At 44.9% G+C, this 21817-nt stretch overlaps 1 protein-coding gene across 4 annotated transcripts in view; it reads left to right on the top strand.

The window, feature by feature from the left end:
* The first annotated feature begins 771 nt into the window (after window positions 1-771).
* mark1 (MAP/microtubule affinity-regulating kinase 1) overlaps window positions 772-21817 on the top strand; it is an 83519-nt gene continuing 62473 nt past the window's right edge. For 2 of the 4 annotated variants that reach the window (XM_072703890.1, XM_072703889.1), the window contains exons 1-2: window positions 772-1196; window positions 12553-12625. In XM_072703890.1, the coding sequence (XP_072559991.1) occupies window positions 1177-1196; window positions 12553-12625 (93 nt within the window). In that variant the 5' untranslated portion in view covers window positions 772-1176. The remainder of the gene's footprint in view (window positions 1197-12552; window positions 12626-21817) is intronic. The other 2 variants (XM_072703891.1, XM_023830360.2) reach the window with 2 other exon arrangements.

Here is a 21817-nt window from a genome sequence, read left to right as displayed (position 1 = left end):
TAGATTACCTTTTCAACGAACGCAAGGATCAATTCCCTTGAATACATTAGTGTTCAAAATAAATACAACCTTTAATAATCACACTGGTTTAATCAACAATATCAGGGCCGATAACAACCACGAAAAGCACAGGCCTATTGATTTGGGAGATATTACTGATCTTATCCTTTCATAAAGCAATTTTATAAAACAATACTCAGATTTTAAATACGCTACATACTGTAAAAATAGTTTAAGGTGTACGTATGCAATGCTTTTAATTAAACGAATTACATGTGAAATACAGATTACATCCAGGGGAAAAACATTCTGACTGTTAAAGTACATTACAAAATGTTATGTCCACTTTCAGTCACTAGATGGAAATATTGCCTCCTTTAAATGTATCCTTTTGTGTCACTATGGTAAAGTACGGCGTTAATTTTACTGTATTATTTGAATAGTATAAAAGTATAAATCACGTTAAATAATGGACGATTGTGACAAATATATAAACAACGTGGGAGGTTTGTTTAGAAATAACCATGTAGCCTATTGTAAAAAAAAAATGAGAGAAATATTTAACAATCAAATGAAATTCGCTTTAACTGTTACAAGTCTTAAGCAAATCATAGTTGGTTGTTTTCTTTCACCCCCAGACACGGAGTTATCTATCAGGACTTCGTGACGCTGGACAAAGTTTATCGTATTTATAAATTCATAGGCTGCAGGTACAAATAAAAACATCTAATAAATTCATGAAGTTAAACAGGGACAGTGGGGACGGGTCACCTAATGGAGGTCCTGCAGTGCTGTCCGGGGGCCCGAAGCGGATCGCGCTTGTGGACGTGACTCCCTATCAGGATGGATCAATGCTAGAGTGTCTCTTTCATTTGAACTCTCTTTCTCTCTCCGTCCTCTGCACTCGCTAGCGGTATATCTGGGGAGGGGAGGGGGCACATCCAGGCGCCGGTTAGGTCCTCTTCATCTGGGTCGCTCTGGGCCAGGTGCTGGATATGCCATAGCAGGACTGACTTTGGATCGGACGGCCGGGTTTGAAGCGGACTCGGATGTCTAAAAGCTGAAAAATCCACCTTTCCCCCCAACTGTCCCTTTCTGCGTTTTGCCAAGCTTATAGCTCTGCTTAAGCGGCCTTAAAACACAAAATGTCGACCAGAACGCCATTGCCCACTGTGAATGAGCGCGATACGGAAAATGTAAGTATTTGTAAAGCATTGTTTTATCCCGCTTTCTACGAAACGAGGGGTTTGGTCCGTTAAGATGTGCTTTTTCCGCTCTGCTAACCGCGAATGTTGAAAACGCAAGATGTTGATGCTGCGAAAACGGGGAATAAGCCGCCTTCCCGCGGGAGGTGAGATGGTCTAAGTCGCTGCTGGGATCCATTGGAGCTGTTGGCTTCCAGATAAAGCAGATCGGCATCATTTGCAAACTGCATCGCCTGACAGTGTGGATCTCATTTACCGACACCGGGGTTGAAATGGACGTGTGGTAGTCTGATCGCGGCTTTTTCCGCAGCGTTATGCACCGGCGTCAGGCGCTGGTTTGCATACAGGCGCACATTCACTAGCAGCGTTAAACTACTGATGGGTCGGTTTGAATGAGGATTTCAGCAGTGTGCTTTTTGCACTGTTTTTAAACAATGATGTAACATTTTTACAACAATGTTCCATTCCTTCTCAAACGCCGGGCAGTAGACAACATTATTTAGTTTCGACAAACGTGAGGTTTTGAAAACCTTTTTTCCTATTCACTACTATTTAGACAGTGTGTTAAATGGGCATTTCAGGCTGTGTACGTCCTGTGAATCAGCGGAACCTTCCATCTCCAGTATAGTGTTGCACTTGATTTTTACATTTTAATATTAAACTAGGCATTTAGGTTGGAATCTGTAATGTTTAACACATATATCTATATTTTTTATCCACGTCTCTCACTTCGCAGACATGTCATCGCTGTAACAAAACGAATTTTTATTTGCATTTTAAACGTGCTGCTGAATTAAACTGTTCTTTTAAACCTCCGAAACAGTGAATTCCCTTGCACCCCCCGCACGAGACCTTCTTTATGTGAGTTGTGAAATATTAAGGGAGATATTAGGCTTGTATTAATTTCTGTCGTGAAATATGCTGGTAAATCTGAGTTATTAATATAAGGGTGATATCGGCGAGTGTGGCCGATGACGGTGCACATCGTACAGTAATGAGCCGCCAGAAGCATCCGCTAGATTGAATTTTAAAATGGGTAAGACGATACGTGTATGGACATTTAAGTAGGCCCTAGCGCAGTCTTAATAAATGATTTGTTCAGGCAAATCCAAAACAACCATCTACCCTGCACATTTACCTCTGTCTGCGTGTGTGTGTGTGTTACATTGTTTTTTTTTTTGGGGGGGGGTGACAATATAGACCTAGATGTGACAGTTCTGCCTGTAAACTGATGAACTGATGTGCGTCCGCATTACAATGAGTAAGGATGGGATGTCCAGAGTTAAATCATTGAAGAGTTTTTTTTACACTTTATAGTCTTTTTATGGATTTTCTGTAGTTTATAAACTGCCATTGTGACGTAAAAGGGTACAGATTTGGATATGCAAATTGATCATGATTTATGGTAAGTTGATATAGGCCTATTCATTTTATAGAGTTTTATATTGAGCACATCGGCTTTTTATCAGCGTTTTGTTTCAGGTTTTTCATACGGTAAAAACATGTATCCCTAAACTTTGAGTGCCTGAGGGTCCGAAATAAACTTTTTAATTTGTACTAGGCTATACGAATTTCCCTCGGTGTGTGCGTCAGACCATAATTTTCCATTTTGTACCTGCCTGTTATAAAAAGGTAGGCCTACATGAAACCCAAATTTTGTTTTGTCGCACCCGTGTTTCCGACGTACTTATCTAGAATGAAAAAATGAGCCCCGTTTTTATTGCTGATTATTAACCATTTCATTTCCATCCATGAGTCCCTCTTCCCCACCCACAGCGCTTCCAAAATCTTCTTATATTGCAGTGCCAGCACTGCCACTTTTAAATAGCATATCGGTATACTTTCCTGCTGAGATGAGTTGACATCCCATGCATAAAATCCTGACGATCGCCGTGCCCTTGAACAACAGATCTGACAGTGAACTTTGCGAGGCTGCATTACATATAATCTCAGCACTGCTACAGATGTAGCCCTCATGCACCCATGCTGATATATTGTAGTGTTTTTCTGTCTTGCCTTAGGTTGTTATTATAAATGAGGATTAGCTAAATAAGTAGCGCCTGCTTATTTTGCACACCTTGATCTTTCCTCCTGAAAACTCTTGGTTCGCTGTAACGACAGCTTCGGGTCCCGGCGAATTGATGTTTATGCGGCAATCTTTACATTTAACGGCTTGCAAACAAACCCATTTAAAAGTATTAAGGTCTTTTTCTTGCGAAGGTATACGGAACAGCTACTGGTTTCTTTGAGATTAGGGGGGTCTCAGCGTTTTGTTTAAAGTGGTGTTTTTCTTTATCACATGTTATCCAAATGTATACAATTTTTCTTATGAAACGCATGGATTTTAGTGGTCTGCCGAACGAAATGATAATGACGCCATTAGGGGAAGATTACTGCAACATTTATAACTGATTTAGGACCCAGCTCCGGTGACTGTCCCACCCAGGGGTAGGGATTAAGAGGATTCGTATCTGAGTCAAGGGTATAAAAGAAAGGAATTCTTGCACTTCGACAAATGTAGCTCTTTAATCACGATCCATCCTCCTGCTTCATCTCTGGGCTCGTCAGGCTACTTTGATACTTGCTATTTGCCTGTAGCTGCTTTGTCTTATCTTAAGCGCAGCCGGGCCGTTGTGCGTTACTTTGAACAGGATTCCGTAAGCTCGTCTTTGCTCCTGCAGCCAGGAGGTGTTTCAAATAGGGGTGCCCAGGGTGTTCCTACAGGTTTGGGGATATGATTTATTATTAGCGCCATGTGAGGTGATTTAACCATCCAAATAATTACATATAGCGATTAAAAGCTGAGTTGGACCAGGGCTGGGCACCAGTGACGTATGGTTAATCAAATGTTAACAAGCTGCTCGCATGGTTGTATTAGGGTATAGTAACTCAGGTCTGAAGTGGTGCATGAGAGCCCTCAGCAGTGTACTCTGTGCAGTGGACCGTTCATCCTGGGCCTTAAGTAACTTTATTAAGTGCACTAACGACGTAATCAGCCAAAACTGATTTTTTAATGGTCCTCAACAACGAAAGTTGTTCTCAGTTTCTTCTGTGAAGTGTAGATGTTTAAATACACACTGTTTCATCTGTATGCCCTATTCATCACCACTGCATGGGGTCAGTTTAAAAACATTTTGATCTATTAAAAAAAAAAAAAAAAAAAAAAAAAAACAGGCACTTTTGTCTAAAGCAACATACAAATGAGGATCAGAGAGCAGGGAAGGCCAGTGTCACTGGAGAGACTGGGGTTCAGGGCCCAATGGTGAAATAACGCAACTAGTTGTGGGATTTAAACCAGCTGCTGCTCATGTACACAAAGTCCTGACTGGTAGAGCCATACCCCACCCGGTAAGTAACGCTATTGCATGTAGACTATACAGTGGGACAAATGCAAAAGTATTGTACAGTATTTGGAAATATAGCTGTAAAATCTCATATTATTACAAGTCCATGTTAATGGAATAATGAAAGGTGTGCATCACTCATGCTTTCAGACATGATCTCTTTAAGTTAAGCCACGTTCCTGCAGCTGCGACCCCACAGCTGTCCTGTACTTACTCCCACTCACTGGCTGGAGGCTCCTCCCAGCTCACTGGTACCTCACCTGGTTCCCTGACAGCTGTCCTGTACTTACTCCCGTCACTGGCTGGAAGCTCCTCCCAGCTCACTGGTACCTCACCTGGTTCCCTGGCAGCTGTCCTGTAGTTACTCCCCGTCACTGGCTGGAGGCTCCTCCCAGCTCACTGGTACCTAACCTGGTTCCCTGACAGCTGTCCTGTAGTTACTCCCGGTCACTGGTTGGAAGCTCCTCCCAGCTCACTGGTACCTCACCTGGTTCCCTGACAGCTGTCCTGTAGTTACTCCCGCTTACTGGCTGGCAGCTCCTCCCAGCTCACTGGTACCTCAGCTGGCTCCTTGACAACTGGCTGCTGTGTGTTGTATCACCTGTCTCTCTCCTACGTCACTTTGAGCAAGAACATCTGCCAAGTAAGTAAATGTAAAAGTAGATCTTTCCACATTTAATAGTAATGTTGTATACTTTTCTTTGCTGCATTTTATTTGTGGGTCGAGCCTATTCACTTTAGTAATTTAGCTGTCTGTGAGATTAAAAGAGTGTCACAGGATATTGTAGTCATAAATCAAACTGTCACCTTTATTCTTGGGAAAGAGTAATATTGGTGTCTTGTTCTCATGCTTTTATAACAAAGTTTGCATTTGGATTCTCATCACAGTTGCAAAACCGATTTTATGAAACTTATTCAGCAGAACTTGTTACTAGACAGGTTTCCAGAACCTTTGGTGTAATGCATATTAAACATTCACAATGGATTAGTTTGATGGCTACACTCTTTCATAATTATCAGCAGCCATTTATAGTATTTTGCTTCAAAACCATTGTTAGTGTTATTTGCATGTAGTTGACGCTATGCATTTTGCTCTCGTAATTAGCTGTAATTTTAACAGCACAATGCTAGGCTAGGTTTCATTTTTTTAAGCTGCTGGATAATATCAAGCGCTACTCCTTGTATTACAGGATGGTAGCTGTTGGAGTTGGCCGGGGCAGTGTGTCTAACTGTCTTGCACCCTGTCAGTGGATGTACGTCCCGGCTGAAAGTGACCTTTAAACACAGTGATTTGTTACTAGACAGGCTATTCATACTTAGACTGTTTTCATCCAAGGTGTTGCTGCCTTAGAGTTGGGGGAACCATTAATAATCAGCATTTTGGGTTGTGCTGCAGTGTAAGTGCGTGAGTGTTATATGACACAGGTTATTAAGCTGCATGTGACACTCTGGCTACCTCAAGTGTCCTGAGGCCTTTTTTGCTGTTAAGTGAAACAGCCTTAAATATGGGTGTAGGACTCTGTACAGCGCAGTACAGTGCGGTGCTAGTCAACCAGTCAGGCTAATAGGAGGCTGCCTAGGGTGCCCCCTTCTGAGGGGACGCTGTACTAGATGGTGCTCCTCTGTGGTGCTGGCACAGAACAGCAACATGATCATGATAAAGATGGGGACAGTGGTGACATAATGGCAGTGTTTCTCAACCTGCCTGTGGGAATCTCCAGACAATCCACGTTATTGCTACCAGGAGCTGGGAGTGGGCAAAAATGTGGCCTGTCTGAAAGTTCCTGATGACTGTGTTGAGAAACACTGCTTTACAGTAACTGGTCAGCATCGGAGAGTTTCTGGAAGATTCCACATCGCGGCAGAGGCATGGTGGCTCTTAAATGGGGTCTGCTGCTTCCTGTCTGGAGGCGAAGCGTTCATTGTCACCCATACAAAGGGGCCCTTGTTGGGCTCTTCCGTTTGCGGAGCACAGTTAGCCTTGTGATCAGTGGCCACTGGGACGCTTCTGCTCAATTCTTGATAGTCTTAGAATGGCTCAGTCTGTTGCATCTACAATAAAACCCTCACTGCAGCTCTTCAGCTTCATATTTAGTGGGAAAAACATGACACTTTTTACATGGCGTGAGATTGCGGAAGATCGCTGATGTTCGTCTGTGTGAATTTTTCTTTCCGTCCATATGATTTGAAGTAAAAGTAGTGTTTGAATGGGCAGAAAGTGCTTCTTTGAAGGCATGGCTACCATGCTGAATTTTCAGCTTCCTGTTTCGGAAAGCAGAATTGTTTCTTGGGTTCCTTATTTAATCACACAACAGGTGAGAAGCCCAAGTAGCGAGAGTTACTGGGCTTCGGGGGAAAACTAGCCTGTGGACGGTTTGGGAGCTGTGGGTGGGTTTGTTGCGCTGTGACACACAGCGGCACTGATCGACTTCACCATTTTTTTGTGTTTAATGTGCTGAGACTGAGACTTGTGTGCCGTTTGTCAAGCTAATTGATTGCTGATTTAGCATAAGACGTAAAACGGTCCCTTTCCTGCACCTGTGTTCAGTATTAAGACTGGTAGTTGCGGGTGTTAGTTAATTTAATTAGTATAATTTTTTTTCCTTTTTTTTGATATTTTTAAGAAATTGAAGGATGTCTTACAGTGAAATGGTATTATACTATTACTTATATATTAGTTAACCACAAACTTACTTACTGATCTCATATTAATTAATTCATCATTAATGAATGCATGTTTTGTCTAAAGCAGTTACTATATTTGTTACTGTATCTGTTAATTCTGTAAACCTTTGAACTACTGAAGGAACAAGTTTGGAATAACACAAGAAAATTACTGATCTCATGTTTGTTCATCGTTAATGAATCGTGATGCATCTTTTATTTCAAGTAGACTATATTTGTTCATGATTTGTTCATAATTTGTACTTCAGTAGTAACTGAGTTATTACTCAGTATTTGTGCCCTGTCACGTGAAGCGTTACCCCAGTGGTGTTTCTCTGAGCTGCTGTGGGATGTTGGAACCTCATCATTCCTTTTGAAGGATCTCGCAAACATGTGGGACAGGGATCACTGCTGTTTTGTCGTGACAACACACGTTATGGTGAAGTACGCAGTGCACAGGGAAGTATTACAGACGCATCAGAAATTAGGGAAGTGCACTCAGATCTCAGTAACACGTTTGCTGTTGTGTGACAAACATTCTGGTATGGATGCTCCCTCCTTCAAGCTATAAATGTGATAACATGAGGAATAGTTTCGTCTGTAGTCTGCTGAAACCATATAAACAGGCTCCCTTATTGTACTGCTTTAGATAAGTAGGCAGATGTTGCTTATTTATGTTGACATTAGCTACATAAAATTGATCACAAAACCGTACGTATCTTCTGAACAGATGGGTTTTATGCATTGTAAGTTGCCGTAATAATAGTCTCTTGGTTTTAATTCGCTTTTGTTATTTTGTTTCAGAATTTGCACTTAGTGTCACATTTTAATAATATATTAAAGGTGGCGTTTCTTCAAAATCTATGCAGGCATTTCTGCTGGCCAGCTCACCAAGCATCTACTGTCTCCCAGTTACACCAAGGTAGGGCTGCACGATTTGGGGAAATTATCGTATCGCGATTTTTCTGACAGAAATTGCGATTACAATTTTATTTGCGATTTAATTCTTTTTATGTCAAGCTTCAGTTCAGTATTCAATGTGTAGTAATTTTAAAACATATGACGCAGCATGAGATACCATCAGTATTAACTGGTCTATATTCTAATGCAAGGATGAGAATTTAAAGATGTGATGTGTCAAGTTAAATAAAGTAATAATGAAAACAACTGCAGCAAGAAGAAAAATAGAGATCTTGCAGGTAACGCTTATTACCCTCCGAATAACACTAGAACCACCTTTTCCCACGCCAATAAGAACATAAGAACTATACAAACGAGAGGAGGCCATTCGGCCCATCGAGCTCGCTTGGGGAGAACTTAACTAATAGCTCAGAGTTGTTAAAATCTTATCTAGCTCTGATTTAAAGTAACCCAAGGATTCAGCTTGCACTACGTTATCAGGAAGACTATTCCATACTCTGACTACACGCTGTGTAAAGAAGTGCTTCCTTAAATCCAGTTTGAAATGTTCTCCCGCTAATTTCCACCTATGGCCACGAGTTCTTGTATTTGAACTAATGCTGAAGTAACTATTCGGTTGAACAGCATCCAAACCAGTTAGAATCTTATAGACCTGGATCATTTCCCCCCTCAGTCTCCTTTGCCTGAGGCTGAACAGATTTAGCTCAACTAACCTTTCCTTGTATGACATTCCTCTAAGACCAGGAATCATTCTTGTGGCCCTACGCTGCACCTTTTCTAAGGCCGCAATGTCCTTTTTAAGATATGGTGACCAAACCTGCACACAATATTCTAGGTGAGGTCTCACCAAGGAATTGTATAATCTTAGCATTACCTCCCTTGAACAAGCAAGAACTACTTCGGTGTATGCAGCCCTTTTGTTTGCACTATTGTGTTGTTAGCTGCTGCTATTAACACTAATAACACTCAAAAAACCGTAATGTTCATAACAGAGTGGCTGTTCTCTCCTGAAACCGCAAAGCTGGAAATTTTTAAACGTAGAATGCATTTTATAAAATGTTGAATAAATAGAAGTCTTTTATTGGTGATTTCATTTTGGTCGAAGTTTCCGCTTTTTAACAACTGTATACGATTATTTTCTATACAAATCAATTCAGGAGAAACAAAAAATGTACTTGTTCATGGTTGCAAACACTTTCAGACTCTCACGCAAGAAATTTTACGGCAAATCTATATTCCGTTCTGAACTTAAAATTAGCTGCATCAAAAACGTTACGGCAGTTTGCAAACCCTACTGACTTTTTACAATTAACGTAATAAAACTTGCATACATGTAAATGTGTGTGCAGAACAGAGAACAGAAAATCTCACTCCATGCAGCTGACCAAAGTTGCCAACCCTGCATTTTATTTTAAATGAGAAGTAAAACGCAGTTTTCGACTGAAGCAGCTTATCATTCCTTTGCTTTGTTATTGTTATCGTGCAGCCCTACACCTTGGCCTATACTTAGCCATAATTACAGGTACACAAGTCATCAGTTCATTAATTTGTCTTTAATAAGAATTTGACTATGGGCAGTTTTCCTGCCCATAGTCCTTTTTTTTTTTTTTAATGACAAAGAGTATTGAATAAATTCATATCAGGGTGCCAGTCCAAAACTAAATTTGTTGAAACAGAATAGGTTGTGGGTCATTAAAAAGTTCACATGAAGGACAAATTTTCATCCACTGGCTAGTATAAACATGCCTGATTAGCAGTAGGGCAATTCATGAAATTTTAACTTCATTTATGATTTTGGCTTCCAACAATTATCAAAGCAGAACAATCAAGATAAAATGATTTCCATCCCATTTCGTTTCGCAATGATGCTCCCATTGAATGAGTTCAAGGAAACCCATTGTTAACACAACGTTATTTAAAAAAAAAAAAAAGTCCAATAAATGCATGACATTTCCAAAGTCAATGAGTAATTGTGTTAATTGTGATGTCCGCATAATAATTGTTATTATGATTTTTGCCATAATCGAGCAGCCCTAGCTAGCAGCCTCACACTGGGAACATTGGCTTTGCTGTTAGTCTAGTATGCTGAGTGAGAAAATGGGGATGTTAACTCCAGGAAGTGTGCTGGGCCACGGCCTGGATTCCCAAGGTTGGGGTTCAGTTCCAGCCTTAGGGGACCTGCAAATTCTCCCTGTGCTCTTATAGATTTATTTCTGGTGCTTTGATCTCTGGTGGTTAATGGGGGCTTCAGGATTACCCTGTAGGTGTCCCTGTCCTGTGATGGACTCCCACCCAGGGAGTGTGACCTTGTACTGGATGAACTGTTATAGACAGAAACATTCAGCACTCTGACTGGCTCCATGTGAGCAGTTACCACTTGGGATTCAGCTCATTCGATCTGTGCGTCTTTGTGCAGATCTAGCGAATGCATAGAAATTGCACTTAGACTAGACTAGGGCTTCTCAACCTTCTGATGTCTGCGGGCTGGTGCATGTTTTGCAAAAATGTTTCGGACTGGTAAAACTTGTTGATCTGGGTGGGAGCTGGCAATTAGTCTTAAGTTTAGCCCTGGCTTGGAAACCTCATTTATTTTTGCAAATTAACCAACCCCTCCCCCAGCTTCCTGTGGACTTGTGCCTCGGGGTTGGGAAACCCTGCACTGGATGACATAATGTGCTCTTAAATATCATGTTTTTATTTAGAAATATGTGCAGATTGGACTTGTTTTTCACTGCAGGAACGTGGCTCCATCATACTGCGATGTGTGTAAGGGCCTCCCAGTGTCTCACTCCACCTCCCTCTTTTCCTCTCTCTCCGCTTCTCCGCTGGCAGCATAAACAGCCGTCTCCTCTCTCCGCCTCAGACGTCAGCGCCGGTTGCCTGGTGCGCTCAGTTGCCTGGGGCGCCCGCACACTCGCTCCGCGGAACTCCAGCCCGGCTTTTGTTCCCTCGCTGCACTCAGAGAGGAGCCGTCAGGCCCACAATGCCGCGGACGCCAAGTGCGGGGAGGGGGGCAGTCCTGTCACTCGCATGACACGTCCCCCTGAAAAAGTCTGTTTCCACCATAGTGTCACAAACTCAAACATCTGAAATATGAAGTTTTATTGAAAAAAACATCTATTATTGGTGATGGGGTATGTTTACAGACTGATCAATAAGGCCACAACATAAAGATAAGTCTGTCTCCTTCCAAGGTCACAGGACAGGCCTGAGATGCTCGTTGGCTACTGAATGAATTACTAAATGTCTGGTCACATGACTTCCACAGCACCCTGTGAAACAAACAAGCGTAAAACATAATGAGTGGCACTCAGACGAGTGGTTATCCAAAAGGAAACATCTACATGCTTAAGGAATTACATTTAACAGCGACAGCTCTGTTTAGGCCCTGACCTTACACTGGTTAATGAAAAGCTTTTATTAAGCATAATGAATTCAGTGTATAATGACCTTCCCCTTAGACGTTTGGTATGTGTGATTTAATGATTATTTTTCCCTAGCCGTACCCTTGCTTTACTGGGGCTGCTCTCGTGCTTTACATTAGGGCTGTGATGCATTCTTTGCGCGTGAGGTAATTTGAATCGCGCCTGATTGGCTGATGCATGATTGACAGCATTATGGCAGTGTAATGTAATGACGGAGACACTGGTAACCCGATGAGGGCTCTGTTATTCGGGCGTGTCTCTTCGGGCTCACACTCTATGGGGGCGGCGAGGGAGGGGGGATCCTGGGAGAGCTGCAGGAGCAGCCGCTGTTGGGGTTGTTGTGAGGATAAGAGAGGAGGTGTGATCAGCTGACATTATGGCTGCATCAGTAGGAAAGACAGCCAGAAGTCTTTTGGGAGGGTCACTCGGCCCTTGGCTCACTACCGTCCTCTTCAGGGCCGGGATGGAGGTGCAGGAATGCCTGTGGCAGGGACATAATTCAGGGATGTCGGCATGGGGATGCCCCCCAGTGTAAATTCCACATAATTTGGGAGGCTGACTTTCCTTCTCGAGTCCAGCTTGAATGCAGAGATGTGGGCGGAGCCATTGAGAAAGATTTGGCCAAGGAGGGGTGACATCATAGGCCTTCTTCAGCCCAAGCCCTGCCTCATATTCTTGGGCTTTTAGTCCGTCATTGTCAGTATTACAGGAAACAGCTGCCTTCTGTGTACTTGGAGACTTGTTTCCTGTCTTGCCCCCCCAGCTCATCAACACACAAGCTCTCTGAGCACCCCCACACCCCCCCCCCCCTTTGCAGGCCTGGCAAAGAACTCTGCTCCACCCATTGTTTGGATGCAGTTCCCCTAACATGCACGTCATTCCCACACCTCCTGTGATGTCATAATTATTCTGGATCATTTTACTGTAGCAGGAAACTACTCTATATGGCCGATTATTCTGTTTTGCAGTAATACTGTTTTTTTTTTTTTTTAGGTGCAGGCGGCACATTTCTTCAGTCGGCAGCCCTGTTGTCTCACACCTCCAGGGTTATGGGTTTGAATACCACGTACGTCTGCGCTGTTGGGTGGGGGGGGGGCTTATGCCATCCCTGTATCATGCGGGTTTCATATGGATCCTCTGGATTCCTCTTGCAGCTCAAAGGCATGCAGTTAGGCTGATCGGTGTCTGTACACTGCACCCTGGTATACTGTATATGCAGTGAGGCTGATCGGTGTCTGTACACTGCACCCTGGTATACTGTATATGCAGTGAGGCTGATCGGTGTCTGTACACTGCACCCTGGTATACTGTATATGCAGTTAAGCTGATCGGTGTCTGTACACTGCACCCTGGTATACTGTATATGCAGTGAGGCTGATCGGTGTCTGTACACTGCACCCTGGTATACTGTATATGCAGTTAAGCTGATCGGTGTCTGTACACTGCACCCTGGTATACTGTATATGCAGTGAGGCTGATCGGTGTCTGTACACTGCACCCTGGTATACTGTATATGCAGTGAGGCTGATTGGTGTCTGTACACTGCACCCTGGTATACTGTATATGACGGTATTTAAAATGAAGAAAAAAAAACAAAATAAATAAATAATCCATATAGGCTATTGTAAACAGTTCATGGCGCTTTTTCTTTCTGTGGCATTAACCTATGTATACACGTTATTCTTTGACTTTTTTCTTTTTTACTTATGTGAGGTTCCAATTGCCGCTAACACTGTGCGCTACAATACATCATCTCAATGCAGCATCTCCATATCAGTGTCATAGAAGGAGGAGTGTCTGTAGTTTTTATGTTATTAAAAATAATACCTACTGGATTCGTAAATACCGGGGTATACCGTAATACCGTCATACTGCCCAGGCCTCAGTGGTGTAATTATTAGCCAGTATATGGCTGAGGAGCAGCCTGGGGTTTAGGGCTACAATGCTGGGAAATGCCCCGGACGGGATGCCTGGCCATCGCAGGACAGGGGGACGCCCCGGACGGGATGCCAGGCCATCGCAGGACAGGGGGACGCCCGGGACGGGATGCCAGGCCATCGCAGGACAGGGGGACGCCCGGGACGGGATGCCAGGCCATCGCAGGACAGGGGGACGCCCCGGACGGGATGCCAGGCCATCGCAGGACAGGGGGACGCCCCGGACGGGATGCCAGGCCATCGCAGGAAAGGGGGACGCCCCGGACGGGATGCCAGGCCATCGCAGGAAAGGGGGACGCCCCGGACGGGATGCCAGGCCATCTCAGGAAAGGGGGACGCCCGGGACGGGATGCCAGGCCACCGCAGGACAGGGGGACGCCCCGGACGGGATGCCAGGCCACCGCAGGACAGGGGGACGCCCCGGACGGGATGCCAGGCCACCGCAGGACAGGGGGACGCCCCGGACGGGATGCCAGGCCATCGCAGGACAGGGGGACGCCCCGGACGGGATGCCAGGCCATCGCAGGACAGGGGGACGCCCCGGACGGGATGCCAGGCCATCGCAGGACAGGGGGACGCCCCGGACGGGAAGCCAGGCCATCGCAGGACAGGGCGACGCCCTGGACCGGAAGCCAGGCCATCGCAGGACAGGGCGACACCCCGGACGGGATGCCAGATCATCGCAGGAAAGGGGGACACCCCGGACGGGATGCCAGGCCATCACAAGGCCCATACATGCCCCGTGGGCATGTCACAGATGCTGGTTAACCTAACTGCATGTCTTTGGACTGTGGAAACCAGGTTATCTCCAGGAAAGACCCTGATAACCTGATGTTAGCTGCTATTACTCATTCAGAAAAGGCAAGATTACATTCATAATTATTGTCATTGTGCTGAGTACAGAGCCAATGAAGTGCAGTACCATACAAATGGTGCTGCGAGAGTCCCTGGATCAGGGTTCCCCAATCCCCAATGGCCAGTCTGTGACACAGTTTGCAGAATAACCTGCTCAAACACACCTACTAAACCTGGCAATTTGCTGGTGAGCTGAATAAGGTGAGCAGGGAAATCCACAAACTGGGGTGCAGACTGGCCCTCCAGCACCAGAAGCGGGGAACCCTGATCTAGATGCTGTTCAGGACCAGAAGACATGGGGCTTTGACCAGTAAATGGCATGTTTAATTGGGAAGGAGGCCCCTTTAACTGGGGTAGAGAGAATTTGGACATGTCACAGGAGAGGCACAGAAATATAGATGCTGTTTTGAATGAGATGGGGGGTGCTTGGGTATTTAAGTATGGGACCGGGGAAACCAGGGGAGCAATGTGTGGCTCAGTGCTTTAGGACGCCATGTCGGTGATCAGAAGGTTGCTGGTTCGCTGTTGGGCCCATGAGCAAAGCCTTTAATCTGCAATTTCTCAGTCGTGTGTTGCTCTGGGTAAAAGCATAAAGCATCTGCTGGATAAATCTAGTATAAAATCAGAGCGGTGGCTTTGCTGTCGTGAGTCTCTGGGACCGATACCAGGGCTGCAGGTGGCTATGCGTGTAAGGCGAGAGTGTGCGGTCACGTCCCTCCGTGCCGCCTCTCGGAAATGAGGGCGGCTGAACAGGCTGATTCCGGTTCACCTGACGCTCCGTGACCACCGGAGACATTTGATCTTCCTCCAGCATGCAGAGAGCTGCAGCTCCGTAACGATATAGGTAGGCAGGAATATTTTTATAGACACTATTGATTGGCGCTCAAAGTGCATTGCAGAGAGCACCAGCAAAACAGGCAGGGAAAATGGAGGAACTTATCTGTTTCTATACATATTAATATTGAATATATTATAAGAATAATAATATATACAATGTTCCCATGATAAACAGTAACAGTAGTTATATAATAAAATACATTTAAAAATAAAGATTTCTTATTTTAATATTAATAATAAGCCATCATTATAATAATATTGTCCTGCCGAGCGGGGACAAAATGGAGACAAAGGCTCAGACGTCAGGGTATCGGGGAATACGGGGTTTAATTACAGGTAAGGCTGGCAAAACGCAGACGGACAATACAATGACTGGACTGGGGAAACAAACTGAAACACGGACGAAATACAGAGGACTCATGACAACAACCAGAAACAGTTGATCACACACGAAGTTAATGAGGGGGCGTGGCACACGGAAGGAGCGGACGATTGGGGCAGGACACATAGTTTTTTTTTTAACTTTGCACATTGCTTGGATACATTTACTCTTACTTTACAAATTAATGTTTTGATGAATGTGCATAGATGTCTTTAGTACAGTATATGTTGTTCTTGTTTTATCTGGTTCATTTTGTGTTTGAATGCTAAAAAAAAAAAACATATTTAGGTGATATTTTTGGGGCCGGGAATCAATTATTTGGTTTTCCATTATTTCTTATGGGGAAAATTCGATCAGAACTCGAACTTTTTAGTATTCGATCCGGAGTTCTGAACGGATTAAATTCGAGTACTGAGGTACCACTGTATAGCTATCTATCAAATAAAAGCTGCTTGAGTCCTAATGGTATCTCATACTTATCAGAAACTCATGTCCTGAATTTACAGGGTTGATTTTAGTATTATTTATTATTATTATTTATTATCCTTTTCTGTTTTTGTTTTGTTTGGTTTCCCCAGTGTAGTCAGGGATGTCACCAAGACCAGGCAGGGGCAAGCACTGGATGAGGGTGCCAGTCCATCGCAGGGCAAAAGGCAGGGGCACGCGCTGGATGAGGGTGCCAGTCCATCGCAGGGCAAAAGGCAGGGGCACGCGCTGGATGAGGGTGTCAGTCCATCGCAGGGCAAAAGGCAGGGGCACGCGCTGGATGAGGGTGCCAGTCCATCGCAGGGCAAAAGGCAGGGGCACGCGCTGGATGAGGGTGCCAGTCCATCGCAGGGCAAAAGGCAGGGGCACGCGCTGGATGAGGGTGCCAGTCCATCGCAGGGCAAAAGGCAGGGGCACGCGCTGGATGAGGGTGCCAGTCCATCGCAGGGCAAAAGGCAGGGGCACGCACTGGATGAGGGTGCCAGTCCATCGCAGGGCAAAAGGCAGGGGCACGCACTGGATGAGGGTGCCAGTCCATCGCAGGGCAAAAGGCAGGGGCACGCACTGGATAAGGGTCCCAGCCATCGCGGGACACACTTGCATGCACTCACACACCCAATATCACTCTGTAGGAGGCAATGTAGGTACATCCATTTTCCCTTAAAATTAAATAACAGGTATGATTTGTTTATTGACTGTGTGTCATATTTATTTCAGTAATCTAATAAAATCCTGTTCAACTGAATGGACTGCCTGTATCCTAGAGGCAGCGTAATGTCACCTGCGTGTAACACACTATGCATTTTTTTCTTACCTTCATTAGCTGCTTTGATAGCAGATCAAAGGAGTATGTTTCTTATTCTCTTACTGCCATATACTTCTGCTGGCCAGATCAAGGTATTTCTGACTGTCATAAATGCAACTTCAGCACCACAGCCGTTTTCAGGGAAAGGTCATTTGTGATCATGTACTGATACTTGCTTCAGTGCTTTCCATGTGCCATTTGGTTCGATTCCCACCCCTGCCATGAGACTGGGGAGCTCACATGTTCTTCCTGCATTGTACCCATCTTCTCCTGGTGTGTTTGTACCCTCTGATGGTTTGGCCTCCCAGCCAGGGCGTCCCCAGCCGTGTGCCCAGTGCTGCCTGGGATGGGCCCCAGGGCCCCTGCGACCCTGATCAGGAAACGCGGTTGGAGGATGTATGGAAACTGCTGCGTAAACGTAGCTGCAGCCCTCTGACTCTTGCTGTGTGTGCTCTGCTGCTCTAAGGCCCACCCCGGCTGACCCCACGATCAGCGGGTGACCCTTGTGGCAGTAGAACAAGGCCCCCCGCCCCCTGCGGTGTGCAGCTGAGGGGCTTTCTGCTGTCTACTGAAGTGGGTCATTAACCTGCATCATGCAGGGTGGTGGGTCCTGGGTGGATGTTGCTGGGCTTAGCTGTGGGCAGACACTGGTCTGTCAGCCAACCAAAAAAAGGGTCCCAATGTTGCCATGGTAATTGTGCAGGCATTTCATTCCCTTCAGAAATTTGATGGCTTTATAAAGTTACTCTTAATAAAGTTACTCAGGCTTTGTGCTGTTGATGACACTGCAGCCTGCAGGAAATATGCTGTCGACTTTAAATCCACATGGATGTATTGAACTTTGCAGCCCCTGTCCTGTGTTTTAGGATCAAGGGTTTAATTATATTATTACTGCCGCGAATGAAATGGCGCGACTGCATCACTGACAGGCTGTGTGGAGCACGCAGCATCCGGGGGCAGGCAGATTGGGGAAAGCCCCGCGGTGTTTAAGTGGGGGCTGATCGCTGCTTCACACAGTGAAGGAAAATGCGGCAGTTTGGGCTCCAGGTCCTGGAAAGCAAGAAATCTGCTTGTCAGGCATTACATGTGCAGTACGCCTGTGAATCCTTTATTTCTGTTTACTAACATGCCCTGGCACCTTAACTCCACACTGTGACTGTATGCACCTGTGTCACAACGTTACTGTAAGCTACACTGTGCTGTACAACTTTTTACAGGATTGCGAAATGGATTTATTTCATAAAATTTTCTTGTGTGTATGCTGTGTCTGTCTGTGTATCTGTGTGTGGGTTATGTATATATTACATTGTGGGGCCAAATGTCCTCAGATTCATAATAAAAACCTGTTCCTTTGATGTTGTGGGGACCATATTTTTGGTCCCAACAAAAGGAAACTCAATTTTATATAAATCTGTGACTGCAGTCAAAAAACTAAAAATCCCAAAAGTCTTGTATTTTTGTTTGGTTACTAATGGTTAAGATTAGGGCAGGGTAGGGGTTACGGTTGTCATTCTTGGGATTAGGGTTATGCCCATAGAAACGAATGGATGGTCCCCACAAAGATATGAGTACGTGCACTGTGTGTGTTCTGTCTAATGTATTGTCAGGCTGCAGTCCTCACAAGCTCCCGTCAGTTCCACAGCCAGCCTGTCTGATCGAAATGCTCATCATTTTGATGAAGCAGTCAATCTAGCCATCCCGTTCAGGGGCTTAATGCCCTTGAGAGGAAGCACACTGGTTACCGCTGCCGTTTGTGCAGCCCCGCAGTGCCAGCTGGCCCTCAGCTGCTTACAGCATTAGGAAGAAAGGTTTGACGCAAAAGGTGACAGTTTTTAGCGTTAATATCCCGATGAGCTGAGGTGGCGTGTCTCACCCTGACCCAGCTGCATAATCCAGAGTCCTCATCTCTGCACCGCGTCTGACCCTCGTTCGGCTCAGGCTGCTAACGGGCTGTGAAGGGGCCTCCGAGGACCCGCACGCACGCGACCAATGCTGATTGGCTGGCCAATTAAGCTTAAGGGGTAGCATTAGCACGCTGGCGGTGAGCTTGCGGACTAAGGCGTTCCAGCGTAAGTGGAGGGAAAAAAGACGGCCATGTTTTCCAGAAATGGCCCCTGCAGCTGTCGCATCTGGCAGCGCAGTAAAACGCATGATCTCACTCTGAACTAATCCGTTCAGAAATCGGCAGGATTCCTGCGACTCTCCCACCCCACCCTCACCAGCAGATGCAGCAATGACTTTCCCTTTACCGATGCTTTTCATATCCGTATCCTCTGGAGTGTAACTAGGGTAAAACATCATGTGTATAAGGCAGACATTTCAGGGGCATCCCGTCAAACGTGTACCCCAGTCTTGTTCCTTGTCCTACCTTGGAAATGCTCCACCTCCTCCCGTGAGCACGACTAGGTTAAGTGGTCGTAGTCACAATAATAAAAATAATACATTTTATTTCTATATCACTTTTCAGGATCTCAAAGACATATAGAATAAAGCAAACATATGTGTGAGTGTGTCCTGCGATGGACTGGCCCCCCATCCTGGGTTGTTCCCCGCCTCTTGCCCGTAGCTTCCGGGATAGGCTCCGGACCCCCGCGACCCAGAAGGAAAAGCGGTTTGGAAAATGGATGGATGGATATAAGAAAACAACAAAGCACATTATGGATAAGGAGGCTTGAGCAAACAAAAGGGTTTTTAACTTTGAAATCTGTGACAGAGACCTATAGACGAATGTCATTGGGGAGGGAGTTCTAAAGTGGGGGAGCTGAACGAGAAAAGGACCTGCCACTGTCATAATGATTACTGTTAGCTAAATGGTTAAAGTTTGCTTACAAGCTCAGGAGACTAATTAGAAAGTTTTACTCAGCTGGCTCGAAAATGGGAAGATGGATGTCATTTTTAAATATATAAAGTTTAAAATGAGCTCTGGATCTGAACAGTTATAAGGTTTTTTATTATTATGGATGATGGAGAACATGTTATAAAGACTATTATACTCTTTACTAAAAGAACATTGCATGTTTATTATTTAGGTTGGAAGTTCTAGGCTATCTGAAATAATTTCTCTCAGTCATACTGAGTGGTAAAGTATGCTTTACCCTGGTAAGAACAGGACAGCCTGTTTGCTTCTTAAGATAATGTCTCTCTGGAGATAATCACTCAGAAATGAGCGTGTATCTCTGAAACGTTTCGTTGCGTGAAGTCCCCACTGGCACTGCCAGCTTTGCATGCTGCTGTCTGGGACAGGAGTGTTTGAAAGGCCTTTCTGAGAAGCAGAAGCCACACTGAAAAGTTCAGAGAGAGAAACTAGTGCTTGCAGACAGAACTCTCAGGATATTTAATGCTCCTGACTTCCTGCTTTAGAACATGTTTGTTTTCCAGTTGCCTAGAAATGCGTGCCTGATTTCCCATAATCAGAGGGAGATTTCGAAGCCTTTCACCACAGGAAAATGCTCTTAGGTTTTTTTAAGGGCACTCATGTAGCCTGAAAGATGTAGATCTTGACTGAGATGTAGGCCTCCGGAAAATTCTCCATCTGATAGTGCTTACAGATAACATGGAACAAACACGTTATTGACTGTTGACAGTGAAAGAGTTTGTTACTGTTTGTCCTATGGGCTGTGCTGCATAGACTTTTCATGACCATGTCTATGCTTTGCTTGGCCAATGTATGTGTGTTTCATGAACTAAATTAGCTGAATCTGTCACTGAGGTCTAAATGTTAAAAATCTGAAACGAAATTAAGAAACTGTTTCGTTTCTCATTTCATCTATTCTTCTTGCTGTTATTATTATTATGATTATTATTTTTACACAATAATAATAATAATAATACAGAAAATATCCTTTTCTTGGTTCCTTTAAAGTGCTGGCAAGAAAAGCTGAAACTCTGTCAGCCTGACCGGCTAAGTCCGTTAACCAAGTTTGTACCGTTTTTGTGCTGTGACTTGGGAACTTTTTGTTCTCTCCTGACTCCCTGCCAGACAGTCCACATTTTTGCTCTCTCCCAGCTCTCTACCAGACAGCCCACATTTTTGCTCCTTGCCAGACAGCCCACATTTTTGCTCCCTCCCAGCTCTTTACCAGACAGCCCACATTTTTGCTCCCTGCCAGCTCTCTACCAGACAGCCCACATTTTTGCTCCCAGCCAGCTCTCTACCAGACAGCCCACATTTTTGCTCTCTCCCAGCTCTCTACCAGACAGCCCACATTTTTGCTCCCTCCCGGCTCCTTGCCAGACAGCCCACATTTTTGCTCCCTCCCAGCTCTTTACCAGACAGCCCACATTTTTGCTCCCTGCCAGCTCTCTACCAGACAGCCCACATTTTTGCTCCCTGCCAGCTCTCTACCAGACAGTCCACATTTTTGCTCCCTCCCGGTTCCCTACCAGACAGTCCATATTTTTGCTCCCTCCCAGCTCCTGGCAAAATCTTGGACTGTCTGTGGGATCCCGTGGACCAGACTGGGAGACGCTCCTGTAACTTATTAATACTTTGGTCGTACTCTCATACCTTCCACTCAAAACTGGCTCCTGGTCGATTTTCATGGATGTTCTGACAGATCAGGTGTGAGGGTGAGATGTGAGATAATATTTGTCCACAAGCTGATGTTTCTGTACATTTCAGTGCAGCCTTTCCTATGACTGCAGTCTGACCTGCAATCAGTCACATCTTAAGTCTGGGAGGGCTTTTGTTGCTGTTTATTCTTCTCTGTTCTAAGATCATGTAACTATGGTGTTTGAACCATGTAAAAAGAAATTACTCTGTGCAGCTGAGCTGAATTCTACATGTTGTGTTTTGTCACAATTTCCAGCCTTAGCATAGATCATAATTATACAGAAAGCTTTGCACAGAGGCAGAGTGGTGGATCTGAGGCTTGCAATCTATGCCAGCAATTGGAAGGTTGCTGGTTTGAATCCCGTGAATGGCAGGAGTGATCCTGCTCTTTTGGGCCCTTGAGC

The sequence above is a fragment of the Paramormyrops kingsleyae genome, chromosome 20 (assembly GCF_048594095.1).
Source record: "Paramormyrops kingsleyae isolate MSU_618 chromosome 20, PKINGS_0.4, whole genome shotgun sequence".
In the NCBI taxonomy this organism is placed as follows: Eukaryota; Metazoa; Chordata; class Actinopteri; order Osteoglossiformes; family Mormyridae; genus Paramormyrops; species Paramormyrops kingsleyae.
This window is presented reverse-complemented; position numbering and strand designations above follow the sequence as displayed.